The sequence below is a fragment of the Botryllus schlosseri genome, chromosome 15, assembly GCF_051294905.1.
Source record: "Botryllus schlosseri isolate E-star chromosome 15, Bs_hap1, whole genome shotgun sequence".
NCBI classification, from domain to species: Eukaryota; Metazoa; Chordata; class Ascidiacea; order Stolidobranchia; family Styelidae; genus Botryllus; species Botryllus schlosseri.
The window spans coordinates 7,076,433-7,103,251 of NC_137250.1; the positions used below are offsets into that span (position 1 = coordinate 7,076,433).

The following is a 26,819-nucleotide window of genomic DNA, read 5'->3' on the forward strand; positions in this document are numbered from 1 at the left end:
TTCCCGACATTTCCCCTGATGACAGACCCCTGTTCTGTGCAACATGTGGGATGTACGATTGCGACCCCATAGTGAAAACGTAATACCGCGGTTTATCGACCTCCAACAGAAGCAAATATTCTCATTAATAAAGCATGTACGTTATTTTGGAAGGGCAAAAAGGGGACGTATTAAAGCACAGAGATGTAATTCAAGCTATATATTCCACCACCAAATTGTGGTGACGCGGTCATAATCCGATAGACAATATTTCTTCCTGAGCTCGAGCTATGACATATCTCAGTGCTTTTACCATGAAAGATTAATGAGTCATAGAGCTATGCATTCCGAGAAATCTTATCAGCGGATTTAAGTGTATTACTATTGGAAGAGGATAAAGGAGCGGGGTCATCTTGTTCCGTTGTTTGCAAAATAACAGGTGACTTGGTAGGTGAAATTCAATTTGCCGTTGATTGAGCCAGTAATTTGCGCGGAGGACCCTTCTCATCCAGATGGTGAGAGGGTTTCGCTAAAGATTTGCGCGTTGTATAATTCGTGCCTTCCAACTTCCAAGTATATGCCAAAATAAAGGCATGACGCTTTTGAAACCAGGTATTCGGTCCATTTGCTTCGACTAAAATCAATAAACTGTTAATAGATCGATATGCAGAACGTGAAATGGTGTTTCTGGGCATATATATCGACAATTGCTGAAAATTATATATAATCCGCGAAGGCGTCAGGGAATAGCGACGCGACGCGTATATTTGCAAAGGCAAAAATGTAATTTGTAAATGTTACGGGTAAAAATCAGATGCCGAGAAGGCAGAGCCAAAAAACACATTACATCCAGTAGAGACAGCTTGGCTCATATCAAATCATTGATCCATTTTTGCTAGCCAGAATCAAGATTGGTCTGCTAATTCGAAAACCAGTCACTAATCCATCTTCTATCAGATTGGCTACTTATGATTTCGGGTATGCAAATATTATCAGAAATATTGAGATGAAAGATTGAAGCTTGTCTGGAGTATCAGAATATCAATAGGATAGGGCAGTGCTCTTCAACCGGGGTGGTCGTACACCCTAGGGTGTACCAGAATTTTCAAAGGGTGTACCACTCGGATGGGGTGTACAGGAGTGTACCAGATCCACATTATGATGAACCGATGATACGATGAATATAGCTATCACAAAAATACGCCAGTTTATGCTTCAAAACAGAATGACCGGATGTGTAATATTGTACAATGTGATGTCATAAGCAAATGTTTCTAATCATTCAACCTTTGGTAATGGACTCATTACTTCCTTTTTGAGTAGAGCAGGGTGGAGTTAGCATGTGTTCAGCTTGCGATATCTGTCTGATGATTCTCGAGGAGATCTCGGACATTTTGAATTTGTGCTTCCTGCGGCCAGCTTATGAATAGTGCAGAATATATAGCCTATTTACGCAGGCACGGGGTCGAGTTTGCGAACCACTGCGTTAGATGGTGGTCCAGTAACCTCGAGCCCTTATTCGTATTATCATTTACTATACGTTGCAGCCTTGCTCAAATGTCCATCCTTATTTCGGCTACGTCAGGGGTGCGCAACCTGCGGACGTACGGCCTCATTCAGCCGCATAACCATAATTTTGCGATCTTCTACTCATATTCAAATTAGCGTGTGTTGGCGACCGTCATTATGTAACCAATTGTTGCTGGTTCTAGTCTCGGCTCTGCCATGTTTCTATGTGTCGGATGTTTATCTAGGCACCTCGTCGCCGACCCCCTGTTAACGTAGCGTCATGAAGAGCCCAGAAGAAAAGTTAACCGAGCTTCAAAGTCAGCAGCAAAGTCCTGAAAGTGGACGCACGTTAGCGAGAGAGAATGAAGAATGGGAGTGCGCGTGCAAGCAAAAGTCGTCCTCATTACCCAAAGCAAAAATACTAAACTTTAGGAAATGCACTTTCGTGGCGCACAAATTCTAAACAGGCGATTATCACCACTGTCATTGATGTGTAATAAAATATTATTAATAACAATACAAACAATCCTGGTGAGAGGCCAAGAAATAACAACATGCAACTAAGTGATTAATAGGAACCGCAAGATGCATCATCATTAATATTGTACCCAATATTTTCGAAAACACCCTCCATCAGCTCTACGGGTTAATCTGATCACGTGAGCTGAGAATTAATAAATTTTTGACAATAATATGTGAAACTACCAACATTTTCGATGAAATCCATTTAAGGTGCAAAATTTTCGCGCTCTGCGCGACTACACACATAATCCTAGTGTCTTTTCTTGATATTTATACTCGCGATTTTGGTACATAAATTATATATTGTAAGCCTGCTGGGATGTTTTGCTTCTACAGTAAGAAAATTTGCGCATTGCATATCTCAAGAAATAAGTGAAGGCACAGAACACCACAAGGGCTCTCCGTGGTGTTAAGTTCCCAGTATCCAATTTCATATGAGCATTTGTCGTCCATGCGCCATGGCGAATCCCCGTTGGAATCCGGACGTATTGTATATGTAATCAAAATGCGGCTTTCGGCGTTATCGGTGTATTATACGGTCAGGGGTGTACGAGTTTTGAGAAAATGTTGAAAAGGTGTACCACGACGAAAAAGGTTGAAGAGCACTGGGATAGGGGACAGGGTGGCATCTATATACAGGCCGTTACAGGCGTACTAGTTGGAGTTGGATATTGGAAGTGCTAGTATTGGAATATTTAAAGTTTTCAGCCGGTTTATTAGTAACAGTGATGGAAGATAAACCAGTAATGCTAAATGATTCGCTTATCTCATAAAATTTCCTGAAAAGGTTCTATAGAACCAGTGAGAACAGGCCGAATCCGACCCGCAATTATTTCACGAATCAACGTAATGTCTAGTGGCGAGATAGTGCATAGTGGTATGATCCACAGCTGCAATACCAATGGGTTGCTGGTTCAAGTCCGACCGAGCTAGACTCCAGAATTCCTACCCAAGTGTTGGGGGTTTATCTAGGCTCCTCCTTGTCACGTGATCCGCGTACGCGGTGTCTTATAAAGCCTAGACGTTGGCCGTGCTACAAGTCGTAAATACGGAATCAATATAGAGAATACCTGCCTGGCGTAAAATGATCAATTTAGTCGAAACACCATGACTATCAAACAGACAAACAAACAGAATGTCTAGGTATTTTTGGGCAGATTCATTCAAATCGAATAATTTTATTCTTTCGATAATTTTATCCCCCCCCCCCCTACAAATATAGTCTGTATACTACGAATACTTTATAGAAATCAGTCGAATTGTGCTGTGAATTTCAAATTGTGGCCGCACGAATGGATACTTTAGTCATGAGATGTGCCACCTGCGACTATTCGTCACCGCCAATTCAGAGCCAGTAATTTACGAAACCGACATTTTCGAGCCAGAACTTATCAAGTCGCCAACATGCGACCCCGCGAAGTGTACACTGTGTAGTAGAAAATCCGAAAAGGCCGCTGTCGAATAGTTCGATACCCACAACCTGATGCAGCCCGCAACGAAATGTCAGTTTGGAATAGAAAGCGCCCCAGTAAAGGTTTTCTTTTGGTTTGGTCGGGTACGTGTCAGCGATTCCAATGTTTTTGATAACACGACAATCTGACAATCAACAATACTTTGCTCCGTCATAATCCTTGTTGAGAAGTTGAGGATGCAATCCATCCCATGTCGTCCGATCAAATACATTTGCCTGTGTTATAATGATTGCTTAACTTACACCATCACCACTGCTTTTCGCATGTTTCAGATCCACGGGATTGATCAATGCAGCGGAAGGCTAATAGGCCTACTGTTGTATTGCGAAAATATGTCCCACTGTCTCGTATGAAATGTGTCAATCTAGAATCTAGATTCATCCAGCTATATTTTACAATGTCCATTCTCCAAACCTTGAAAATTAACGAGATACTGACTTCGCTTCAAAGGCTGCTGTATTCTAAAAGTCGCTTAAGTTAGGAGTATTTACGGCAATACTCCATTCCCTCGTTTACTGATAGGACAAGTATGTGCGTTTTAACGTATTACATAACCTACATGACATGTCATGATAGCATTGCACGTAGGAGAAATGGGGTATAGGATTGATGCCCCAGAATTTGGATTGATCGCAATACGCGTGAAGCTCATGAAGAGTGACAAAATCCTGCTACAGCCCTACTTTAGGCCATACAATAACACATTTTCAGGGGGTTGATGTCCACGCAAATGCATATTCGTGAACATTCGATATCTGGTAACCGGAAGTAGTTTTATGTCGTGGGTATGAGGTACGGAAACTATAACTAATAACTATAACTATAACTAATATAAATATTGTAACAAAACACTCGTTAAGACAAATCATAACTATATCGCCTTTTGACAATTCGTATGCTCGGGCGCGCGGCCAGAATTAAGATCCCATGAAAGAAGTAATATCGCAGTCATATGACCCACAACTTCAGAGCGTGTTCAAATCACTTTTGAATTGCCATTGTTTTCACACGCACTACATCTTTGTAACTTCATACCGATCACACAAATGTGGAGATTATCTATATTGTTCTGACGCAGACTTGGAGCCTATATTTGAGAAAGGAGCAGACGCACGGAGCGAATTTTGTTTAGTTGCTGCAGTGATCAATTTGCATGCTATCAAGATGCGATGTGATGAAAAACAAATTTCCCTGCCAATTCAACTATGTTCTAGTTGATGAACTTGGAGGTTAACATGGGCTCATCATCATCGATCCAGTCGTAGCCACGGCGCCTTGAAAAGTCAGAAAAGAGTGAGCGGAGCTACAATACAGACTCGAAAGTGGATACTTGAAAGAGAGAAAGAGAGAATAAGAGGGAGAAGAGTGCGAGTGAGAAAGATACAAGTCGCACGAGCTTAAAAATATCAATAATAGGAATATTTTATATCACTCAATGCAGTGGCGCTTAAGGCCCTTAAGCTATAAGCACCGTTGTTGTCGGCCACAACAATAACAATAATATAAACTTTGCAGCTGCAAGAAAATATATAGGCCTACGTAATGACTGAACTGAACACTTTGATGTTTGACAGTCAAGTCAAGGTTAAAAGTTGAAAATGAGATCGGGATACTGACATAAGAGTGTGATCCTGCATTTTTTCTGAAAAATTGATGCAACCATTTCAAATTTAATTTATGCTACGACTGTATACAGTCAGGGCCACTGTTATTCAAGTGATGCAATCGCACTAGCTCAAGCGTTAATTGGTCTTTACCATCTCCACACACCAAAATCTTGGCAGGCAGTAGATATCATATTGATTTAGAACAAAATTAATCCAGATCATGTGCAAAAACAGGCTGAACAATTGATACAAACGAAAACGTTCATTTGCGTATCTTCACTGTTCGAGTGTTGGTATATGACCGGACCGCAAAATGGAGAGATCTCCGGCTGTGCTGTAATATGATCTGCGCGCACTTTCGTGATAACATCCTCGCTTTGGTAATTAAGGTCAAGAAACCTCGCTGTCTCTCTTCATGCTGTTATCTTCGCTTACGGGTCACAATGTTATGATTAGTTGTACTTAGTTTTGTATATGCGAATGAAGAAGTCACAAACACGAGTAGGATTATGTAACCGTGGTAATATCTGCATTTCGGCATACATTTAAGCTGATCAATCGGTTAGAACTAGGAACACACTCTCCTATTACCCCCCGTTTTTTTCGACTAGATACGCCCCTGTATACAGTATACACGCTTACTATAGAGCCTGTGTTCGGATCAAGACATTTAATTAATTAACTAATTCCTATAAACTTATGGTATCAATAATACATTATTATTTACTCTTATATTTTCGAATTTATTATACTTGGACCAAATATTCTTCTGGTAAGTTAGCCGCTAATTCTTCTTCTTTAGTATTATGAGAAATATTTATGGCAAAAGACCTTGATACCGATAATAATTTGATTTCTGCTGCGAAGCGCAATGTACGGGATTGTGCACTACACTACATTGTAGCAAACTATCTGTGCGGTCGGATTAAGATTTGAATACCGAACAAAAGGTTCAAAAAATAAAATAAGGTTGGGAACCGCTGAGGCATTGTATTGAGTTACATTCAAAATTGGAAATCCAGCAATATTGGTTGATCGATGATAATCATGAAAAGGTATTCATTTGTTAAAATGTGCCCGGAATTTTGGCTGGCCCTGAGGCGAGTGGCTTGGTTACCTAATTGTTGGTCAATCTGCGTTTCGTACTATTCTGTGCTAGAAACAGCTATACCGTTAATTTAATTGCATAGTATTTTCCACAAAATTACGAGCTCGCAACATGCATGGGTCGCAAACATATATGCCGCTATTATTTTCGGGTACTTATTATGTTGGTCAAGATCTGCTGGAAAATGGCGAAGCCTAGTATTGGTAAATAACGGACCGATAACCAGACTATTGTACGCCGCAAGCCGCAAGTAGGCCTATATATTTTCGCTACTGAAAGGGAGACAGTTTTGCTGATAGCTAAACGAATTTGTAAATTTGTGACAACAATCCAGACAGGTGAACATCGAATTTGCAGCTCATCAGAGAAGCAGGGAGGGGTTTGCTACTAGCAGTACTGCATCATGTATAAGTTTCTGACTTCTTCCACTTGAAAATGCTTCACAATTTCCTATAGGCAAAACTACTTATTTTTAAACTATTGAATTCGTAAAGTAGAAAGTCGTGTTGGGATATCTTTACACCACTTTTATTTTGTGGAATTGTCTCAAGAACTGGGCCAAAAGTCCATGGCTTACGGCGACTTAATATAGTGCCCAAAGTTGCAGATATTTGTGGTGTCATCAGTTATTTAGCGGTAGTCGCGAAAATGAACCCTGCGATTCCGTAAACCGCGACCTCATATCATGGTAAAAGTATGCGTCTATGCGACCCCTAGGCCAACTACTTTTTGAAACTACTTAATTGCGTATTTTTCATAATTTAATTATCTACATCCTCTTGAAGTAATTTTGACATGTTTTGGAAATCGCAACTTGTAATTGCAATTCAATAAAACTTTACGGCGTTTCTGCTACTTCTTGTAGTATACCAATGCTGGCTACTTTGACCAGGCTAATCTGTGTCTTTGGTATCATGTGGGTCTATAGTTAAAGTAACACTGCTTCGACTGATTTTTACGGTATAATGAAATACGTTCTCCCACCGTTTTAAGTAGCATGGCAATATGTCAATAATAATCGACTAATGTGTCATGTTTTTCCATTAATAATTCTACTGGTAATGGAGGTCAATCGACTTCTCGAGGGGCTTGTCATTTCACAGTGAATACAGAAAAGACCTTTTTCAAGCCACGTTACCTTGAGGAAAATGGCAATCATAGTCGTATATATTAGGAATGGTGCGTACCCCTGAAAGGTTCTGGTTCGTCTGAACGAGAACCTTTTTGAAATGTTCTATGTCAGTGGTCAGGAACCTTTTTCGTTTGAAGAGCCATGTTAGCCCTATATTTTCGATTTTAACTCTCAAAGAGCCATACATGTCAATCAATTGTTACGTCACAATTGAAAAGTTGTGACGTCATTGTAGTGCCATGGCTTACTAAAACCATGGTAGTAGTAGTAGGACATGGTTAATTCGAACTCACTACATGGGATTCATCGTGGGTCATATTTTCTCTGTAAAAACTCGTAGGCTACTAATCATCCTGTGATAGCGGAATTGATCGTAAATAGCTCCGAATTCATAATAACTGATATTTAATATCACTACAGCACTGATTCCAAAAATCTAATTATTGATCGAATTCTTAATTTGGCGGTAGCATAAACGTTGCACTACACGCCTACATTTTAGCGGCAGTACTAAAAGCTCCTAATCAATTTGGACGTGGATAGCGAAAAGTTGTTTGTAATTTGGATTTGTAATTGGAATGTCACTTCCAAGGCAGTTCGTTTCTCGGCGTAGATCTGTAAGACAACGTGTATTTGAAAACAAGATTGTGATATCGGCGTCCCCGTGTCTGCTATATTCTCTTGGTCAACCGACGTATGGTGCAATCCAAGATTACGCAGCGCAGCGCGCGATGCCGGGTACATGGAATTCGCGAGAATTATTTTGTTCGCTTGCGCTACGGCAACTTATAATGAGTATTTTGTAAAGGGGTCCAAACCCTTAACATTGGATACGCCACTGCCTTGACCGTTCAAATACATGTTAATGCTACCACGAGAATAATTATTCTGGCCGCTAAGAAAACTTACTAACAAGTTGCTGCAATATCGATGAAATCAAGGACAAAATTGAAAATATGTCAAAGAGACATATCTTATATTCAAAAAAGCCACATATGGCGGCTTGCGAGCCATAGGTTCCCGACCACTGTTCTATGTGAACGCGAATGTAAACACAAGCCCTTGGCATATTAATAATTACAAACCTAAATTTCGGTAATGTCGTATATTAATGTACACGACACCGAGCGACGACTCAGGTCATTATATGCCGCAATCCTGAAGTAGGCCTACATGCTGACTAGGCTGACTATTGCTACATTAATATTAATCAGAGAGTGAAAACCCGGTTTCTATAATTGCTACAGATATTATCTCATAAGCAAGTTATACAGCAGCCAACACCCCTATCCAACGGAATTGGTTTTTATGATACAATTAGGGTTGCATTTAAAACAAAAATGAATTTAAAACAAACATGTTTAAAACAAGGGGCTTGTTTAAAACATGTTTTTATTGTTTGTTTTTTGTTGTTGTTGTTGTTGTTTTGTTTCAAATCCATGACGTCATGAATATCCAATTGCGACGTTATAGCGGATTGAAAATTAACAATTGAAAATATAAGGTAAACATAGGCCTAGCTCCTTTGACGAAATATCTACGTACTAAAACTGTAGAAACGACTATTTTGAGGGTGCCCACCATCGCATACGTTGGCTATATCGTGTGGTAATCTTCCGTAGGCTCATACAACATGTTTTTAGGAAAGTATTTACGAAAATATGGCTTAATTATACATCTTAAAATAAAATGTTTTTTTCAAAAAGGCCTTTGTTTAAAGCACTGTTAAAAACATGTTTTAGACCAGGGGTCGCCAACTCAAAATGGGTCGCGGGCCACTTTTCAAAATTCCTGGAGGCCGCGGGCCGCAAGAATTCAATATCGAGATTAAAATAGGCAACGCAGTTTAACAACCACTTTTCATAACTCTACGTTAGTACAAATAGTACAATTTTGTGCTCTCTAACATGGGCGACGGGCATAGTCACCACAAAAGAAATAATATTTTATTGTACAAACACATATACAACAAAAAATATCATGATCATCAATAATTTCATTCTATTTTGAACTATGAGCTGCGCACGATACCTGACAACACTCTGTAGCAACTATAACAGAGGTGACCAATCTTTGCTATTCACGGCCGCATTTCGATTACTCATGTAGCTTGCGGCCGCATAATGAACTAAATGGGGGCCAAATACCCACGTTAAACTGTTCATCTCCATTGCCGGTATACTCCGGACTAATCTATTTACTCATATCGGTGTACTATGCGCACCGAAATCGTGAGTAGTCATGTTATGAAGAGCCACAGGGATTAGTTCTGTAGTCGCCCCAAGCGCGAAAATTGTTTCACTTTCATTAGTGAATTTTGTCAATAAATATTAGCATAGTTTGACATATTACAATCAAATATTTATCCTTTCTCGGCCACTGTGATCAGATTCACCGGTAGGGTTGATGCAGGGGGTGTATTCGAAAACTTAGGGAAGTTAATAATGCGGTGCTGCATCTTTGTGTGCCAATTCCTATTACTTCCCTTTGTTGCATGCAATTAGTTCTTGACCTCCCATCAGATTTGTCGGTATAGTGGAGATATAGCCTATTTGATTCGCCCAAATGCAGGCCTACCATAGAAACAAATTTCATTCATGATGAGGAGAACACGATTAAAAATTGTATTTCTTTATGGGGCGCATGCATTATTTTCCTCTGCTGTTTGCGTCTGTACTTTGGGACCAAGATTACAAAGTACACTACTATATTAAAATCGAAGATTAACACGTATTGAACCGCGTCTAGCGCGAAGAAATTTCAAGAATAAGTCAAACCTCTCAGCGAGTCAATTCGCAAGTTCAATTTGCATATTGACGGCCGCCAACACATCCTAATTGAATTAAGTGTCGACGGCCGCATACTTTTTCTTCTACTGCCGCAGATTGGCCACCCCTGGATTAAAGAATCGATATTGAGGTTAGCTAGACACGGTAGCCTACTAGCTGGAAAACTATCTCCTCGTAAAGCATGGTCTTTTGCAGAGCCCGAAATCTCAACCGCATCAGTCTCGGCAATGGTGGGCCAGTGCACGTCAAGGCAATATGCCCATTCATATCAGCAAATTCTTCCTCCTTGGAATGATATTACCATGTCGAAGCCGTATTAGATAGTGAGGAATAGTGATATTGGGCATAGTAGAATGGCTTACTGGGAACACCAACAACAATATATTTGAACTGAAATCAGTTTCAGCATTTCAAATGCTTTAGTAAGCGTTATTCCGAAATTTCTTCAAATCATGCCGCGGGCCGCAAAATATGACCTCGCGGGCCGCGTGTTGGTGACCCCTGTTTTAGACGAAGTGTTTTAAACAACCGTTTGTTTTAAATGCAACCCTAAATACAATAAACATATTAAATCAAGGTGGATCCCGTACGCCTGATACATGTTTCACTTTAGACAGCAATGCATTCTTTATATCAATTTCATTGCTGTCAAAAATTGATGGTTGTCACAGTGCATAACCTACCATGGTTCGTTTACCAACGCGAACCTCCGAATTTCGACGGTTGACACACTGAATGTGAACCTCACGTCCACGCCATCCCCAGTATAGGCCTATTTATCACTTTTCTTGCATTATTACGCAGTATTTTAACACAGTCGTATTAGTGGAAATGAATACTACCGAACTACAATACGGCGAAGTGATGGAAACAACAAAATTTATGACTGCTCCCGGGAACGATGCGCAAATTGTCGTTCCCGTCTTTTTCGCCATTTGCTTCATCGTTGGGGTCGTTGGTAATTCTTTAGTAATCACGGTCATGATAAAGATACACAGTACAAATGGACGCAGACTGAGGAATACGAATATATTCATTTTGAACTTGGCAGTTGCTGACATGGTGTTCCTGGTGATGTGCATCCCATTTCAATCAACGGTTTACACGTTACCTGAATGGCCTTTCGGAGAGTTTTTATGTTATTTCTCTAAGTACTGCGAACATTCCAGTAAAATCGTGAGCGCATTTTCGTTGGTGGCGTTGTCCTTCGACAGGTGAAGACTTTGCGCTACTTTACTTGAAATGACTTCTCATAGCGTGGATTCAAATTGTGCATTCAGGTATTTTGCTGTGGCGCACGCAACGTCTACTGACTCGTCACTTCGGACAACGAAAAATGCCATCAGGGGATTAATATTCATATGGATCGCAGCCATTGGTTTGGCTACTCCTGTATTCTACACGCAAGAACATGCAGACATTCCGATTCCCCAGGTGCTCAGTAGAATATATATCAAACATTCAGGTGTCGAATTTCAACAAAGATGTGTATTTGGCTCTTTACAACTAATTCACCATAACGGCGGTGCTTATTTCCTCCCCCTTGCGTCCAGATATGAGCGGATTTGAAATCGCTGTCCTAATCCAATCCAAATCCGAAGCTTCAAATCCCAATCCTAATCCATAACTTTTGTATATTGAAATCCTAATCCGATTCAAACTTGGAATTCCACTAAGAAACCATAGCTTGCATCTTATTCCTATATAATTCTGTAAAATGAAATAAAACGCTGAATGAGTGCCAAAGTAATAACTTTACAAACTTATGTAAAATCGTGGTAGATCGAAATAAAATTTCGCCATTTTCTACCGTACATCAATCTTCACGAAAATCGGTCAATCCAATCCTAATCCTAGTCCATTTAAAAAAATCTTAAATCCTGATCCAATCCTAATCCGACAAATTTCACAAGTCCGATTTTTCCAAATCCTAATCCTAACCCATGCTCATCTCTGGGCTTGACTATACCGTTAGCCGCTGCACAGAATCCTCAATGGTATAGATCCGATTCAGTAACTCCATCGCCGTTGGACGGCATTGTTTTCTCTCTCCCCCCTCTCTCTCTCTCTCTGTCACACACACACTATGCGAATGTTGCAGATTGAATGTTCACGCACGGAGACATACTATGTAGATCCCACAATCCACATGCTACAGCATTCTAAAACATTCTTTCTCCACTTCTCTGTAATATTCCATTCACCAAAGAGTTTTTGAACGAGGCCAAGAATGATTATATTATTCTTCACCATAGTGGAACTAAAACCCCAACCACACAGTGGATGCGGGTTTTGTTTATTGGTTTTCGCGACGTGAGGGGTACAGCGGAAGTGCACAAGAGTCATACGATCTTCGCGGGCCGTTACTGTCGCACCCCCAAACCTCCAATCGGGAGGAGCTCGAAGGGGCCCAAAATGACTTCGTTGTTGTTTTTTTTGTTAGAAGAGATCGATTGAACTTGAAAATTTTCGTCGCGCTTCCCGCGATTTAATGTCGCTACAGGCCTGCGTTTAGATATGATTAGTAGACTAAGAGAAAATGTGCATATTTTAGAGAAAATATAGTCATATCGGCGGCGGCGAATACCAGACGTGGAACACTATGATAAGAGTTGGGCGACAGAACATTTTCAAACCCGAAAATGGGCCACGGCCAACGGAAGGCTGACAATCCCTGACATAGACTATAGGTTGACTCATAGTGATGATAGTGGACTCAAGAACAGACAAATAAAGTAAATTGCGAGCCTTGGCCAATATAGAGAACATGTGCGCATGATAATTAGCATAAGACAGCAGCACACAGCTTCGGGAATAAATATGAATATAGTATTCAAATGTGGCATGGAGGTCTGTACTCCAAAGCGTCTAGTTATCATTTGGTAGTTTGTGTTAGTGATTAATTAGCATTAACAGGTTCGAGTTCAGTATTCGATATTTCCACCTTTAGGAAAATGAGACGAAACAGTTTTGCGCTCCCACCAATGAAGAATTTCGAAACCCGTACGAAATATCCATGGCCTTTTTCGGGTAATGTTCTAATTATTTGGATCGATAATATTGTTTTTGCAATTTAAATACTTATACGAGATTCGTGTTATGGCGCCACCATGAACTTCATATATACGTACGTACACAGTTATGATATATTATAGATACGTCGGTTATATACATGCAGTTTTCGTATTTACTGGTCGTTTAGAAATATACCTTTCATATATTTGGTGGCTTGGTTTCGAATCAATTATTTATCATTATTCATTAGTAAAGGTAAGTGTACACTATATATACAGATATGACATGAACTAGTAAGTGTCAAGTCGTATCTGCATTCCACACGATCTGTTGTTAATATGGTGCTGTGCAACATGCGAATAATATGATGTGGAATTTTCCGTACGACAACTCTGTACTCGTACGTAGCAAATCCATAGCTTGTATTGAATAACGTCTCTATGAAATTCGGGATGAATTTGCATCATAATTACTGAGAAATATACTAGTGTTGCAGTTGACTAATAATGGCGAACACGCTGCATTTTTATTTCACCTTACTCTATCCACCATATACGTTGTTGGATATTATTCACAGGTATATAGTACCTCTATTGCTGATCGTTGGGTGCTACATCGGTCTTTTGTGGACTATTTGTACATCATCCAAAAACAGTTCCATAAATCCCTCCAGAAGTTCAAACGATATGAAGATGAGGGTTACACGAATCGTGGTTCTCGTGGTAAAATATACTTTTATCCTAAAATAGTTATGTTGAGTAGTTTGTCTCGGCAGATTGATCATCAATTATGAGGATTTCATACTTTCAGGTTTCAGTTTTCATGATATGCTGGCTTCCATACTACAGTACGGCGTTATGGATGGCATACGATTTCCATGGATTCTCATTAATACCCGGGTCCTTCGAATTGCATATCGTCGCCCGTTGTATGGCTTATGGCAATTCATGCTTGAATCCGCTGGTATATGCGTTTGCCTCGAAGAAATTTAGGGACGATTTCCGGAAGGCTGTCACTTGTCAATACAACGAATCTTTTGATGCGTCCAGAAAAAGTTGCTTTTCAAGGCAATTGTTGGTGGGAAAAGTTACTCTCTTAAGGACTGACGATCAGTCCGCAAAATACAGAACTTGCGAAACAAAAATCGATATAGGTATGACAATAGTTACGATATATGAAATTTATTCCCCACTCATATGTACGACTTCTCAATTGTTCGAGGCTCAGATAACATTTAACCGTGTTGACTTCTACCGCTGCCTTGAAATCCAATTGCTGTTTACTTGGCATAGATAACAGTTAGGATATGTTATCAATATCATGAGAAAGTTGCCAAGCATTGCTAAAGGATTTTGGGCACACTGACGTCGCCTGTATCCAGTGTTGCTATGCAACGTTTTCCTTCTCCGCTTCATCGGCTCTCCTTTATTCTTTCATTTTATTATTATTATTGTCCTATCTTAATTTCATAAACGTGTTTATAAAATGCTGGTATATACACAACTCTATTCTATATTTCCATGATAAAATGATATCTGACTACCATCAGAGGCGTCCAAAGTAGTCGGTGCTGCTACTGAGTTATAGTGTTAGCATATTTTGGTATCCGGTAAAGAGGACACTTTTTATAAATCACAATAGCTAGATTACCGGACTAGAAAACACGTGATTTGAATTTTTTTCACGGGATATCCTCTAAAAAATCGAAAGGAGGACAAATTGCCAAAAAAGGAGGACACAGGCGTCCTCGTTGAGGACATTTTCGACTTATCGAAAAAGGATGACATATGGTAATGGTAAAGCTATTTAATAAGAAATGTAGCGCGCGGTGAGGCCGTTAATTTATAATGAGTTACAAATAGAGGTAGCTATTTCCAAGACGCATCACAACTGAATGATGAAAAGTATGAAAAGTAATCAATTAATAACTTCGAAAAGTTTGTATACTTTCGTAAGTTCATCGGTGGTGACAATACTTTCGAAATTGCAATATGCATCTTCGCGACTAACGCAAATGGAATAATGGCGTTACAAATAGGTACGATATTCTAATATACGTTCAGCACTCAGCAATTATAATGATGGCTTTTTCACGATGTTCTTGTGACAATTTCACACATACGGTGACAGTGGCGAGATAGCGATTTGGTATAATCCACGGATGCATCACCAATGGGTTGCGGGTTCGCGTCCGACTGAAGTCGACTTCAGAATTCCAATACCTAAGTGTTGGAGGTTCATCTATGATAGGTTCCGACTCGCCACCTCATCCGCGTAAGCGTTGTCTTACAAAAAGCCTAGGAGTACCACAAAACAATAACAAACAAAAACATGCGGCGATATAAGCCTATATCCCAAAACATACTTGACAAAATATAAAGTGGAACATATGTAAGCAGGCTTGTTTAAAAAACTGTTCAAGCAGAAGTGGAAGCAGCATAAAACAAAACTACTTGAGTAGTGCAAGTATAGACAATGCCTATTTGAGTGCATCGATAACGTATATAAGTAGCCTACTTCGTTGCTGGCCACTAGGGGTTTTCAAAAATGACTCTTTTTCTCCAATCGTACTTGCTACTTGATAAAATTGTTAAGTTACCTAATTTAAGCCTACACACCAAATTTGGTTCAATTCCAGCCAGTAGCCTCATTGCTACAGGAGAAGTGAGTTTCTATTTATCATATAAAAATTTGAAAATTTTCTGTTCACTCCATGAAAGTGTTAGGTTGTCTATAGAAACGATGTTCACCAAATTTAGCTCAATTCCAACCGGTTAAAGCGGAGTTCTTACCGTCGAAAAATTTGGATTTGAATAAAATAGTATTTACGGTGGCCACCACGATAATAAATAATTAAAGAATTGGTCACCGTAATTACTATTTTATTCATAATCCAAATTTTTCGACGGCAATAACTCCGCTTCCACTAGTTAATTACTGGTCAATAATTGCAAGTAGACTACAGCGCAGCCTCCATGGCACGGTGAAATGCTCTGTTTGTCTGTGAATCACGTATATTTCATATATTCCTGACATCTTGGACATTAAAGTTGAACGATATTTACAGGTTCCCCGATTGCTGCAAGTACAAGAGTCAAAGCGAATGTACTGATGGAGGAAGTGAAATTGGCACCCAGCAATAATAACAACAGAACAATCGATTCGCTTTCAAGTGGTACAGCTAAATAAATGGTGTTTCCTTCATGTCCTGTTCTATGGCGATAAATTGGTTTAAGTCCTATAATTGCAGCATGCCTGATGTCTCAATAACGTATAGCTAGGGTTGCTCAACCCCAGGCTCATTGAAACCACTGCTCCGGCTCCAGCACCAGTTAGTCAGTAGTCTTAGTGTGTATACCATTGGCTGCATCTGTTACCAAATCCCCAGCAACGCAACAACGTGGTTAGTTAGATAGGGTCCCGCCAAAAAGGCAATAATTTTATATTATGTGAAGGCTGCTATTAGATTATGTGTATTCAGGCAATAGTAGTAGGCTAGTACCGGAGCCGTAGCTATTCTTCAAGTAAATCGCTCCAGCTCCGTTTGAATATCACTCAGAGCTCCAGCTCCAGCTCCACCTCCGTTGGAAATGCTCGCCTCCGGACTCCGACTCTGGTTCCAAAGTACCGCTGATAAGTCACATAAACTATAGCGTTGACATATTCTGGAATCCGGAAAGGAGGACACCTTTTACAAATCATAGAAGTCAGATTACCGGACTACAAAATTGCTGATTCCAAAACTTGTACTATAGAATTATTGTTGTGTGAACTAAAAAATGGTGATTTTACAGTTGTATTCAGTCCACATTACAGAAGCGAGTGGCGCAGTTGGTTAAACACTGCAGTCACGACATCACACACGACATGGTTGATGGTTCGAGTCTCGGCTCTGCCATGTTTCTATGTGTCGGAGGTTTATCTGGGCTCCTCATCGCCGATCCCGCTGTAATACAGCGCATTGAAGAGCTCAGATGAAGAGAGAGCCGAACTCTTGAAAGATGGCAGCTAAAGAGCAAAAAGCAGAGCAAAAGCAAGAAAACATCTGACATTTATGAATTTCATGTACTGGGCGCAAATGACTATAATAGCGATAAGCGCCAATGATGTAATAAAACAAACAAACATTACAGATTTCGCGTCATTTATGTCTATTACCCTGGCTGTCAAAGCTATAGGCCTACAGGAGGACGGATTTCCAAAAAGGAGGACAGTAATCGTAGACACTCGAATGTCATTAATCAACATTCTTATAGATCATGTTACGTATGCGCATGCGCATGCGCACTCTTTACAAGGGGGAAAATATACTAGCCTACACAAGCAAAAATATTCCGAAGACAAGCGATATATAGCTATACCTAAGTTACTACTACTACTACTACTACTACTACTACTACTACTTCGGTACTTCGATATCGCATTGCGTGTGTCTTGAACGGCTAAAATGATAAAACAGCTGACTGTACCGAACTGAACTAAATGACGAATGTGTTGTTTACTTTGTTCGAAATGGTATTGGATGTGGTGCACAATGTTCATTGCTACTACTACCAGAGCTTTGTTGCACACAAGCGCAAGAACGGCAGCTGTTTCCTTCTTATTAGTATATGTCTGTTCTATTTCCTTGATATTGTGTTCAATAATATTCGCTGTTCCAATTCGGAATTCGCTTTATTTCGGAATTCGCTGTTCCATTTCCTGATCCAATTTGGAATCTTCTCCATCTTTTAGTTTTGTACGCTTGGCTGATTTCAATATCTATTCGCTATATAACAGACAGTAGGTCACGAAATAATGACATGCAACGAACTAGTTATTCTAACAGGCCTGCCCGAATAAGTTTAATTACTATATGCACGCGTGCCCTAAATTTTCCCAAGACGACACCTCACTCACTTGTACCAGAAAATCTGATAATTCTGAGAGGATAAAATATTTATAAAAATATATATGTAATTACCAATATTATTGACCGATTCAGTCACGAATTATAAAGAATTTTCGCGCTTTGCGCGATTTACATACACTCTTTCCCTACTCTGAGTAGAATGAATATGCTCACAGGTAGTCTATACTAGCATCTATTTCACTGTGGGGTCGCAGCCCCCAGAAGTTGGGCATATCACACTGTGGGGGCCCAAAACCAACGTTTTTTTGGGGTGGGCTGACGAAGTGCTTTTTCGACCCTGATTTTGTTGATGGGTATGTATAGCTGTTGTAAAGTATCTTCATGCGGCACATCCTATTCGTAGTAGCCAGAGTAGCCCAAGGCTGGTGGTACTGGGCAATGAGAAAGGTAGCACATCAAGGTGCTTAGTTCGACTCGGAAACGATTATTTTCTCGATGTCGAAGAGTAAAATATTTTTCGAGTTGACTTGGTCGGTTAAACCCACGGCCTTTGGTGCGAAAGACTGTAAACGACTCTTGGCGGTAGCGCGTTTGTCTGGGCAGGGTCATTTTACCAAGACTCAGCAGACTCACTGCCGTAAAATCATATGGATGCCATCATGAACACAATTAATTACGATCAAACCCCTCTAAATGCCATTCTATAGCATAGGGTTACCATATTTCTGTGACCCAAATTCCGGACACTCTTTAGCGCCCACTAGTGGATTTCAAAATGAGTTATGAGCACATTGTCTGTAAATATGACGCCACACGAGCAAAGCTTTGCTCATAGACTAGAGGCGGTCACGATTCGGTTCAGGAGTATGTGGCTCTGTATTGTGTAACTGGGACCGAAACCACATTTTTTCAGCCCCTTTCCAACCCAAATAAACAATGAGTTTGAGCCCACCATGGGGTAATCGATCCAGCTTCTGGGAGGGGGGGGGTGCTATATGCATCTGGTAATATTTTGAATGAATTCTGTCAATAATATTGGTAGTTCCATATATTACTATATAGTTACTACTCTCCGCCCACATGATCAGAGTTAGCGGTAGAGCTGAGGTGGATGATGATGAGTTCGAAAATACGGAAGCATTTATCAACCTTATACTGGTGCGCGCCACGGAACTTTATAAATACCCCACATCCAGTGGTTTCCAACCTTATATGGTCGCGACTCCATCTCCAATTTGAAAATGTTCCGTGGCCCAGATCAAAATTTGGCGAGCTAATTACTAAAGAAGTCAGCACCATTGCATAGACTTATTCACATAGGCTATTTTGGAAGCTGATTACGTTCAAGATCTTCGCGAACCCCAGAATAAAGGCAAACGACCCTCACGTTTGGAACCACTATCTTTGAATATAGCATTTAAACGGCCTAACGATCTCTAGGAATATACCGTTCTCCTATAATTGCGATTACAATTAGGCTTATTTCAGTAAATGAAGGTTGTTTTTATTTGTATTTTATTGCAGTTTTTGCGAGGGTGGTAGTAGGCCTACCGGGTGCCTTTATTTTGTACATGCAAGCCAATGAAAATCTAATGCAGCTAATTAAGCTAATGAAAAGCTAATTAAGCTAATGAAAAGCTAATTAAGCTAATGAAAAGCTAATTAAGCTAATGAAAAGCTAATGAGAAGCTAATTAAGCTAATGAAAAGCTAATTAAGCTAATGAAAAAGTAAGCTATTGAAAAGTAAGCTAATGAAAAGCTAACTAAGCTAATGAAAAGCTAATTAAGCTAATGAAAAGCTAATTAAGCTAATGAAAAGCTAATGAAAAGCTAATTAAGCTAATGAAAAAGTAAGCTAATGAAAAGTAAGCTAATGAAAAGCTAATGAAGCTAATGGAAAGCTAATGAAAAAGTAAGCTAATGAAAAGTACGCTAATGAAAAGCTAATGAAGCTAAAAGCTAGTGACTCTAATAACTATGCTGTAGCACGGGGGCCTTTCGACCCGCCTGGCGGGAGCAGACCTTTTAACGTGGCCCATGCATTTCAAAGGGGAGTTTGGACTTTGAAAATTTTCGAGCTCGCCTATACTTTAACGTGGGCGATATAACTGCCGCAACTTTGCCGCGCGTCGCCTACCCCAAAACACGCGGCCCTATGGCAAACCGGCTATACTTGCTCGGATCGGTCCCAGATTCAGTGTTGGGATGACTCGAGTCATGACTTGACTCGAGTCAGACTCGAGTCACCTTTTTCGCATGACTTGACTTGACTCGAGTCACTTTGCTAAAATGACTCGACTTGACTTGACTCGGCGTATCAGAAATGTGGATTGACTCGTGACTCGGAGCAAAATTCACGAGTCAATTTCAAGTCATCAACTAATCGGTGTCGTTAAAAATCACTGTATCTTGCATATGTTCGGATTGTTCGCAAAACGCTGGTGCAACCCGTGAGAGCGACCAATCATTCAATGATCGTGCGTTTCACTGAGCCTCGATTGTTCTCTCACAAATAAATTGACCGCAAACGAAGTGATCGAAGCTTACAGCTTACGTTGTTGTAATTCTAGTAGTAAAGTAATAGCAAAATGTATATTTCCGTTCTCTGTTCTTACCTTAACTAAACCTATTGTTTTATTGAAATTGACTTCGAATATAGTTTAGTCCTCACTCCTCAGCCATTGGCGCAGGCTAGAATTGTATCATATCTATTTGTAAATGGGTAATGTATAGAATCTTATCAATTCGTTTCTCCGCATTCTCTATCATTCTCTATTATTCCGTCTGGCAACTATAAACTGTAGCTATGCAATTACGTAGTTTAACAGTTCTACGTATATGTGAGTGGTACTGTGCCTTCGTGTGTGTATATTTAACTCTATATTCGGTCATCCGTTTGGAATCAATAAACACTCAAACTGTATTTCAGACAGCTAGCAAATTGCAATGACGTAATCATGCCTCATACATACTTCGAAAAGGCAACTTGACTTGAAATGTGACTTGACTCGTGACTTGACTTGACTTGACTGGACTTGACTCGAGTCACCTCCAAAAATCGAGTGACTTGACTTGACTCGAGTCACCTTTGAAAATCGGTTGACTTGACTTGACTCGAGTCAAAATGTACAATGACTCGAAATGACTCGTGACTCGAAGGTAGTGACTTGATCCCAACACTGCCCAGATTTCGTGTGAGCCTAGTCATGAAGGGTGCTTGGCCGAGAAATTTTCTAAAAAATTTTCCGAAAATTTTTTCGGACTTCAATTTTTTTCAATTTCGTTGCCATGTTAAAGGATAGGGAAGATGGAGTTAGTCGTTTTTTCGATAAAAAAAAATTTAAATTTTTTCTCGATCCCCACTTTTCTGGTAGTATCGTTCGACGCAGCGGACGCAGTACACGTAGAACACGCCGGTACCCTCGGCGTGGCTTTAGGAGGTCGCAGAAATATTTCAGATTTTTATCCTCGTTCTGTGATCAGGAGCTCGAATCGACTAGTCGCTTAGCTTTACGATGCACAGGAGCCGAGATACGACGTTTCGTGTTCTAGCTCGGCTCCTGTGATGCCCAGCCCCAAGCTCGACCCCTCGTTGGAAGCGCCGCAACGAGACGAAGCCGAAAGTTTTGGAAAATTAAAAAAAAATTCTTGGCCGATGCAGACTGAAAATGATGACACCGACGACGAGGCTAGCGTAAGCAACGATTCTGCACCTGTCGAAAACAGCATCGTTTTCCATGGCTTTGCACAACTTCATAATAAAGTGTTTGAAGTTGAGGATCAGTTGTTGTGTCCTGCCTCACAAGATCAAGCAGGAGGTGCTTATGACAACCTCAAAAGCACATTTAATTGCATTCAGCGAAAACTGAGACAGGTGACATTGGAAGTCAAGCAACAAAGAATGCAAAATATGCATTAAATGACTTTGCACGATATGTTCAAGCAGTGTTTTCCTGACATTCAGTTATGGTGCTTGCTGTTGAAATAGCTGAACCCAGAAATTGTGAAGAATTTTTGCGTAGCCTACTTATCTGGGATGCGAACTTAAACGGGTGCGTACTTAAGCGGTAGATTACTGTACTGCGTCCGCTGCGTCGAACGATACCAGAAAAGTGAGAATCGAGAAAAAAATTTTAAAATTTTTTTTTATCGAAAAAACGACCAACTCCAACTTCCCTATCCTTTAACAATTAACATGGCAACGAAATTGAAAAAAAATTGAAGTCCGAAAAATTTTTCGGAAACTTAAAAAAAAAAATTATCGGCCAAACACCCCCCACGACTAGGCTCACACGAAATCTGGGACCGATCCGAGCAAGAATAGCCGGTTTGCCATAGGGTCGCGTGTTTTGGGGTAGGCGACACGCGGCAAAGTTGCGGCAGTTATGTCGCCCACGTTAAAGTATAGGCGAGCTCGAAAATTTTCAAAGTCAAACTCCCCTTTGAAATGCATGGGCCACGTTAAAAGGTCTGCTCCCGCCAGGCGGGTCGAAAGGCCCCCGTGCTACAGCATAGTTATTAGAGTCATTAGCTTTTAGCTTCATTAGCTTTTCATTAGCGTACTTTTCATTAGCTCACTTTTTCATTAACTTTCCATTAGCTTCATTAGCTTTTCATTAGCTTACTTTTCATTAGCTTACTTTTTCATTAGCTTAATTAGCTTTTCATTAGCTTTTCATTAGCTTAATTAGCTTTTCATTAGCTGAATTAGCTTTTCATTAGGTTAATTAGCTTTTCATTAGCTTAATTAGCTTTTCATTAGCTTTTCATTAGCTTAATTAGCTTTTCATTAGCTTAATTAGCTTTTCATTAGCTTAATTAGCTGCATTAGCTTTTCATTAGCTTGCATGTACAAAATAAAGGCACCCGGCCTACCCATATTAAAATCAATAAATGTGATAGTTAATCGCGCGGAGCGCGAAGAAAAACATAATGTAGCATAAATATTCCCCCAAATCATGTTTTTATGTCGATTTACGAAAAAAATGATGAGCCTATGTCAAGCCTTCAAAATTCCGGACATTTGGCCTATTTTAGAAATTCCTCCCGGACGCACGTTTGAACAGTGAAATTCCGGACATGTCCGGGAAATTCCGGACGTATGGCAACCCTACTATAGCACCATATACTTGCAAAAAAGGCTACGTACTTTACATTTTGGGTTGATTTCGATTTTTGAAAGTCCACCGGTCCGCCCACTATTTTTTGAAATTTTAACGGTCCGCGAAGTGAAAAAGGTTGAGAACCACTGCTCTACAGTCTACAGCATGTAAAGAAGAGGCATGCACTCTGGATTTCAGAAAGGATAACATAAAAGGAAGCTACCAAAATGAATGTTGCATGTGTCGGTAGGCGAGCTCGATATGTCAGATTGCGATCCGGTAATCTTGAGATCTGACTAGTATTGATTCAGTAGAAATTGCCTGTATTTCGATTTGAATGTGGAATTGCGCAACGACTGTCGAATAGCCGGCGAGATGCTGTTCCACACGAAAGACCAGTGATCAAATGCGCAAAGTGCACGAGTGGACGGCCCATACTAACATTTGCATCGACGCCGCAAAATCCTAATTAATAGTCCTAAATTCCAAAACGAACCGAGCTGTTAACTCCGCTGCTCAGTCAATTTTCGAGACGGAAAATGCCAAATACCTCGCGGTTTTACTGGACTCGAACATGTTACGGAAGAGTCACATTGTCGCTGAAAACAAAATTATCACGAGACTGTGGTCTGTTCTAAAACCTTAGACGCCTCTCATCTTATTCACGTACGCGGTGTCTTACAAAAAGCCTAGAAGTGGACCTGGCTATAATTCGGCAGATACGGAATCATAAATAATATCGGCCTGGTGTAAATGACCATAGTCGTCGACAAACACCATGAATACCACAAACAACTTTAGACGCCTCATGCCGATCTGGGTCCTTCTGATACTCTTTAAATCTTTATTCCAATCGAAATTACAATATGGCATCATCTGCTGGGGACCTGCCAGTGTTTTAGCATACTCAAGCCACTGCAAAAGCTTCAACATCAGGCCCTGCGCACCATAGCCAGGGCCCCGACGGGGCCATGATTGTGTGTCCAACAAATCACTGCTCAAAATATTGTGTGTCCTAAACATAAAAGTTCGTGTATCAGCTCCACTGTGGTCACTGCCCCGAAAATTTCAATGGCTTCTTTATCTCGGTATCAAAAGTGCATAAGCACAACACACCGCTCCTCGTCGTCCAAGTATCATATGATCGACGCGAAAGATTATCGCTCTATCAAATAAGCCGGACCTAATGTATGGACCAATATCTCGCCAGCTATCAGTCAGTCGTCGAGCATGTCCAAATTCAAGTCGAAATACAAGCAATATTTCTACTAAATCAATACTAGTGAGCCCTCTACGTTACCGGAGCAGGACCTGGCATATCGATCTCATCTATCATCACACCACCTCATATTGTCACCTGTCCTTTTATTATAAAAGTTTTATAATAATTTATTTCAATTTTCATTCAGTGTGCGTGCATGCCTCTTCAACTGACATGTCACGAACAAGCAACGCATCGCATCTGATACCAACAGGCGCACAGGGACGGAGAAAGACATCCATCGACACTACGAGGTCTTTTACGCGCGAATCGACGCGATTTGTGGCACCACTGGCAAACGCGGTCCAAGATTTTACAGGATTTACTCGGTTCATCCACCACCGCGCCTGCATCCAGACGCCTAATTGAAAAAAACATGAGCGAGATAATTCTGCATGGCACCTCCCGGCATGTACCGATCTGATGTTTTTTTAGACATTTTAACTCGGTGATTAGCTGATCTGAAAGTACTGCTGCCCCACGCGCGCGATCAATGGAGCTCTAGCGTCAGCCGCGTGGTGATTTCTGTGGTAGGATCAAATAATTTGTTTCTTGTGTCTTTGTATTTTAATTTTTCGTGGGCTAATAGTGTACGTACATTATAATAAAAAAACTCACTCTTTGCAGCCATCAATTGGGCATAACTGCATGTTTTAGCACCTCTTTTTCGTCTTCCTTCGACGCAGATACCAAGCAATATTACCTTATTTAATCTGGTTCTTCTGCTCCACCTATTTCCGCTCCTTCTCAAAGGGATGGCCGAGTGGCAATATATCTGATACGAAGGAAATATATAACACTTTCTTACTAACAATTTACCAAGTGATCGGCCTACTACTCACCATATCAAGGTAACTTAACTCGTACTTCTATATTCTCTCATTATTGCATGATGAATACTTAGTATATAGACTGGTTTCCAGGGTTTTATAGATATGAGATTGTTTTACGCTACCTAAGACAATGACGTATCTGAATAAACTGGATTGAGTGTATCTGTGGATTGATAATTCACAGCCAGCACAGCAGCGGACGCATGTCAAGCTACTGCTGGTACAGCGCAATCCATAATATTTGGTTAGCTACCATTGTAGTTCAGGAATAGCAAATCCGTCAATCTGCTGCATGAAATTTGAAAAATAAACTAAACTATGGGGTCCGGCATACTTCCGCGTCGGAGGTTATTCTAGGCTCCGCTTCTCCCGCGTCGCTGTTCTTACGGCGACAAAAAAGCCCCCCCCCCCCCCAAAAAAAAAAAAGAACGATGAAAAAGTGCACTCACAAAGAATGGAAAGAGCAAGGAGGAAGCCGCGGAATAGATACTAACATCGGAAAAGGAACTGTTACATCGGGTACTAGGCCGAGGTGGATGTCAGTTTAAGAGACCGCAACTACAACCGCCGCTGGTCGTTCGGCATCACATCGGATTCTGTCTTATCGTATTGTACATTGCAGTGTTGGGATGACTCGAGTCACTTTTTCGTATGACGTCAAGTACTTGACTTGACTCGAGTCACTTTGCTAAAATGACCTGACTTGACTTGACTCGGCGTATCAGAAATGGGGATTGACTCGTGACTAGGGCTGGGCACAATGATTCGAGTACTCGAATCTGAATCGAGTATTAATTTTAATGATTCGAGTCGAGTAGTAAAAGACGATTTTTTCGAGTACTGAAATTATACGCTCCTCGCCACTCAAAGTGGATTTATCAACGAGAAGTTTATCAACGATCAACGAGTTTATACTAATTTCACTGTTGAAGCCTTGAAACCTTGATTGGCCGTATCGTAGCATACGAAACATGAAGTACAAAGCTACGAACGTTACTGGAAATAGCACATTTCCGAAGTCTTGATCATCCCACAATATTGTCACCAAGTGCAATGAAATCGGTATGGTCGAAAAAATACCAAAGTATCCTTAATATGATGGATAACAGGCATTATATTCTTTGTGGTCGCTTAAAAGGTACATATTTGAACTTTGACAAATAATATTTTGCTATTACGTCATAATGAGTGATACTCGATTACTCGACTCGACTCGAAGCACTTTACGTGATTCAGAATCGAATCACTCAGGTACTCGATTTTGCCCAGCCCTACTCGTGACTCGGAGCAAAATTCACGAGTCAATTTCAAGTCATCAAGTAATCGGTGTCGATAAAAATCATTGCATATGTTCGGATTGCTCGCGCAACGCTGCTGTAACCCATGAGAGCGGCTAATCATTCAATGATCGTTCGTTTTACTGAGCCTCCATTGTTCTCTCACAAACATATTGATCGCAAACGACGTGATCGAAGCTTGCAGCCTACGTTGTCTTAACTATAGTATAGAAAAATAATTTAATACCAAAATGTCTATTCCTGTTCTGTGTTCTTAACTTAACAACCAAACCTCTTGTTTTATTGAAATTGAACTTAAAAATAGTTTGTATAGTCCTCAACCATTGGCGCAGGCTCGAA

General features: G+C 40.4%; 1 protein-coding gene across 1 annotated transcript; it reads left to right on the top strand.

The window, feature by feature from the left end:
* The first annotated feature begins 367 nt into the window (after positions 1–367).
* Positions 368–16,337, top strand: LOC145457175 (galanin receptor type 1-like). Its single transcript, XM_080335348.1, has 6 exons — positions 368–11,332; positions 11,399–11,552; positions 13,069–13,148; positions 13,711–13,855; positions 13,944–14,286; positions 16,201–16,337. Exons 1-6 carry the CDS (start codon positions 10,950–10,952, stop codon positions 16,320–16,322), a joined length of 1,227 nt encoding a protein of 408 aa, XP_080191474.1. The 5' UTR covers positions 368–10,949; the 3' UTR covers positions 16,323–16,337.
* Positions 16,338–26,819: the final 10,482 nt, after the last annotated feature.

Coding starts and splice junctions, on each gene's coding strand:
- LOC145457175 (XM_080335348.1), top strand. CDS start 10,950: ATGAATACTACCGAACTACAATACGGCGAAGTGATGGAAACAACAAAA. Junction 11,333..11,398: donor GTGGCGTTGTCCTTCGACAG/GTGAAGACTTTG, acceptor TTGTGCATTCAG/GTATTTTGCTGTGGCGCACG. Junction 14,287..16,200: donor CGAAACAAAAATCGATATAG/GTATGACAATAG, acceptor CGATATTTACAG/GTTCCCCGATTGCTGCAAGT.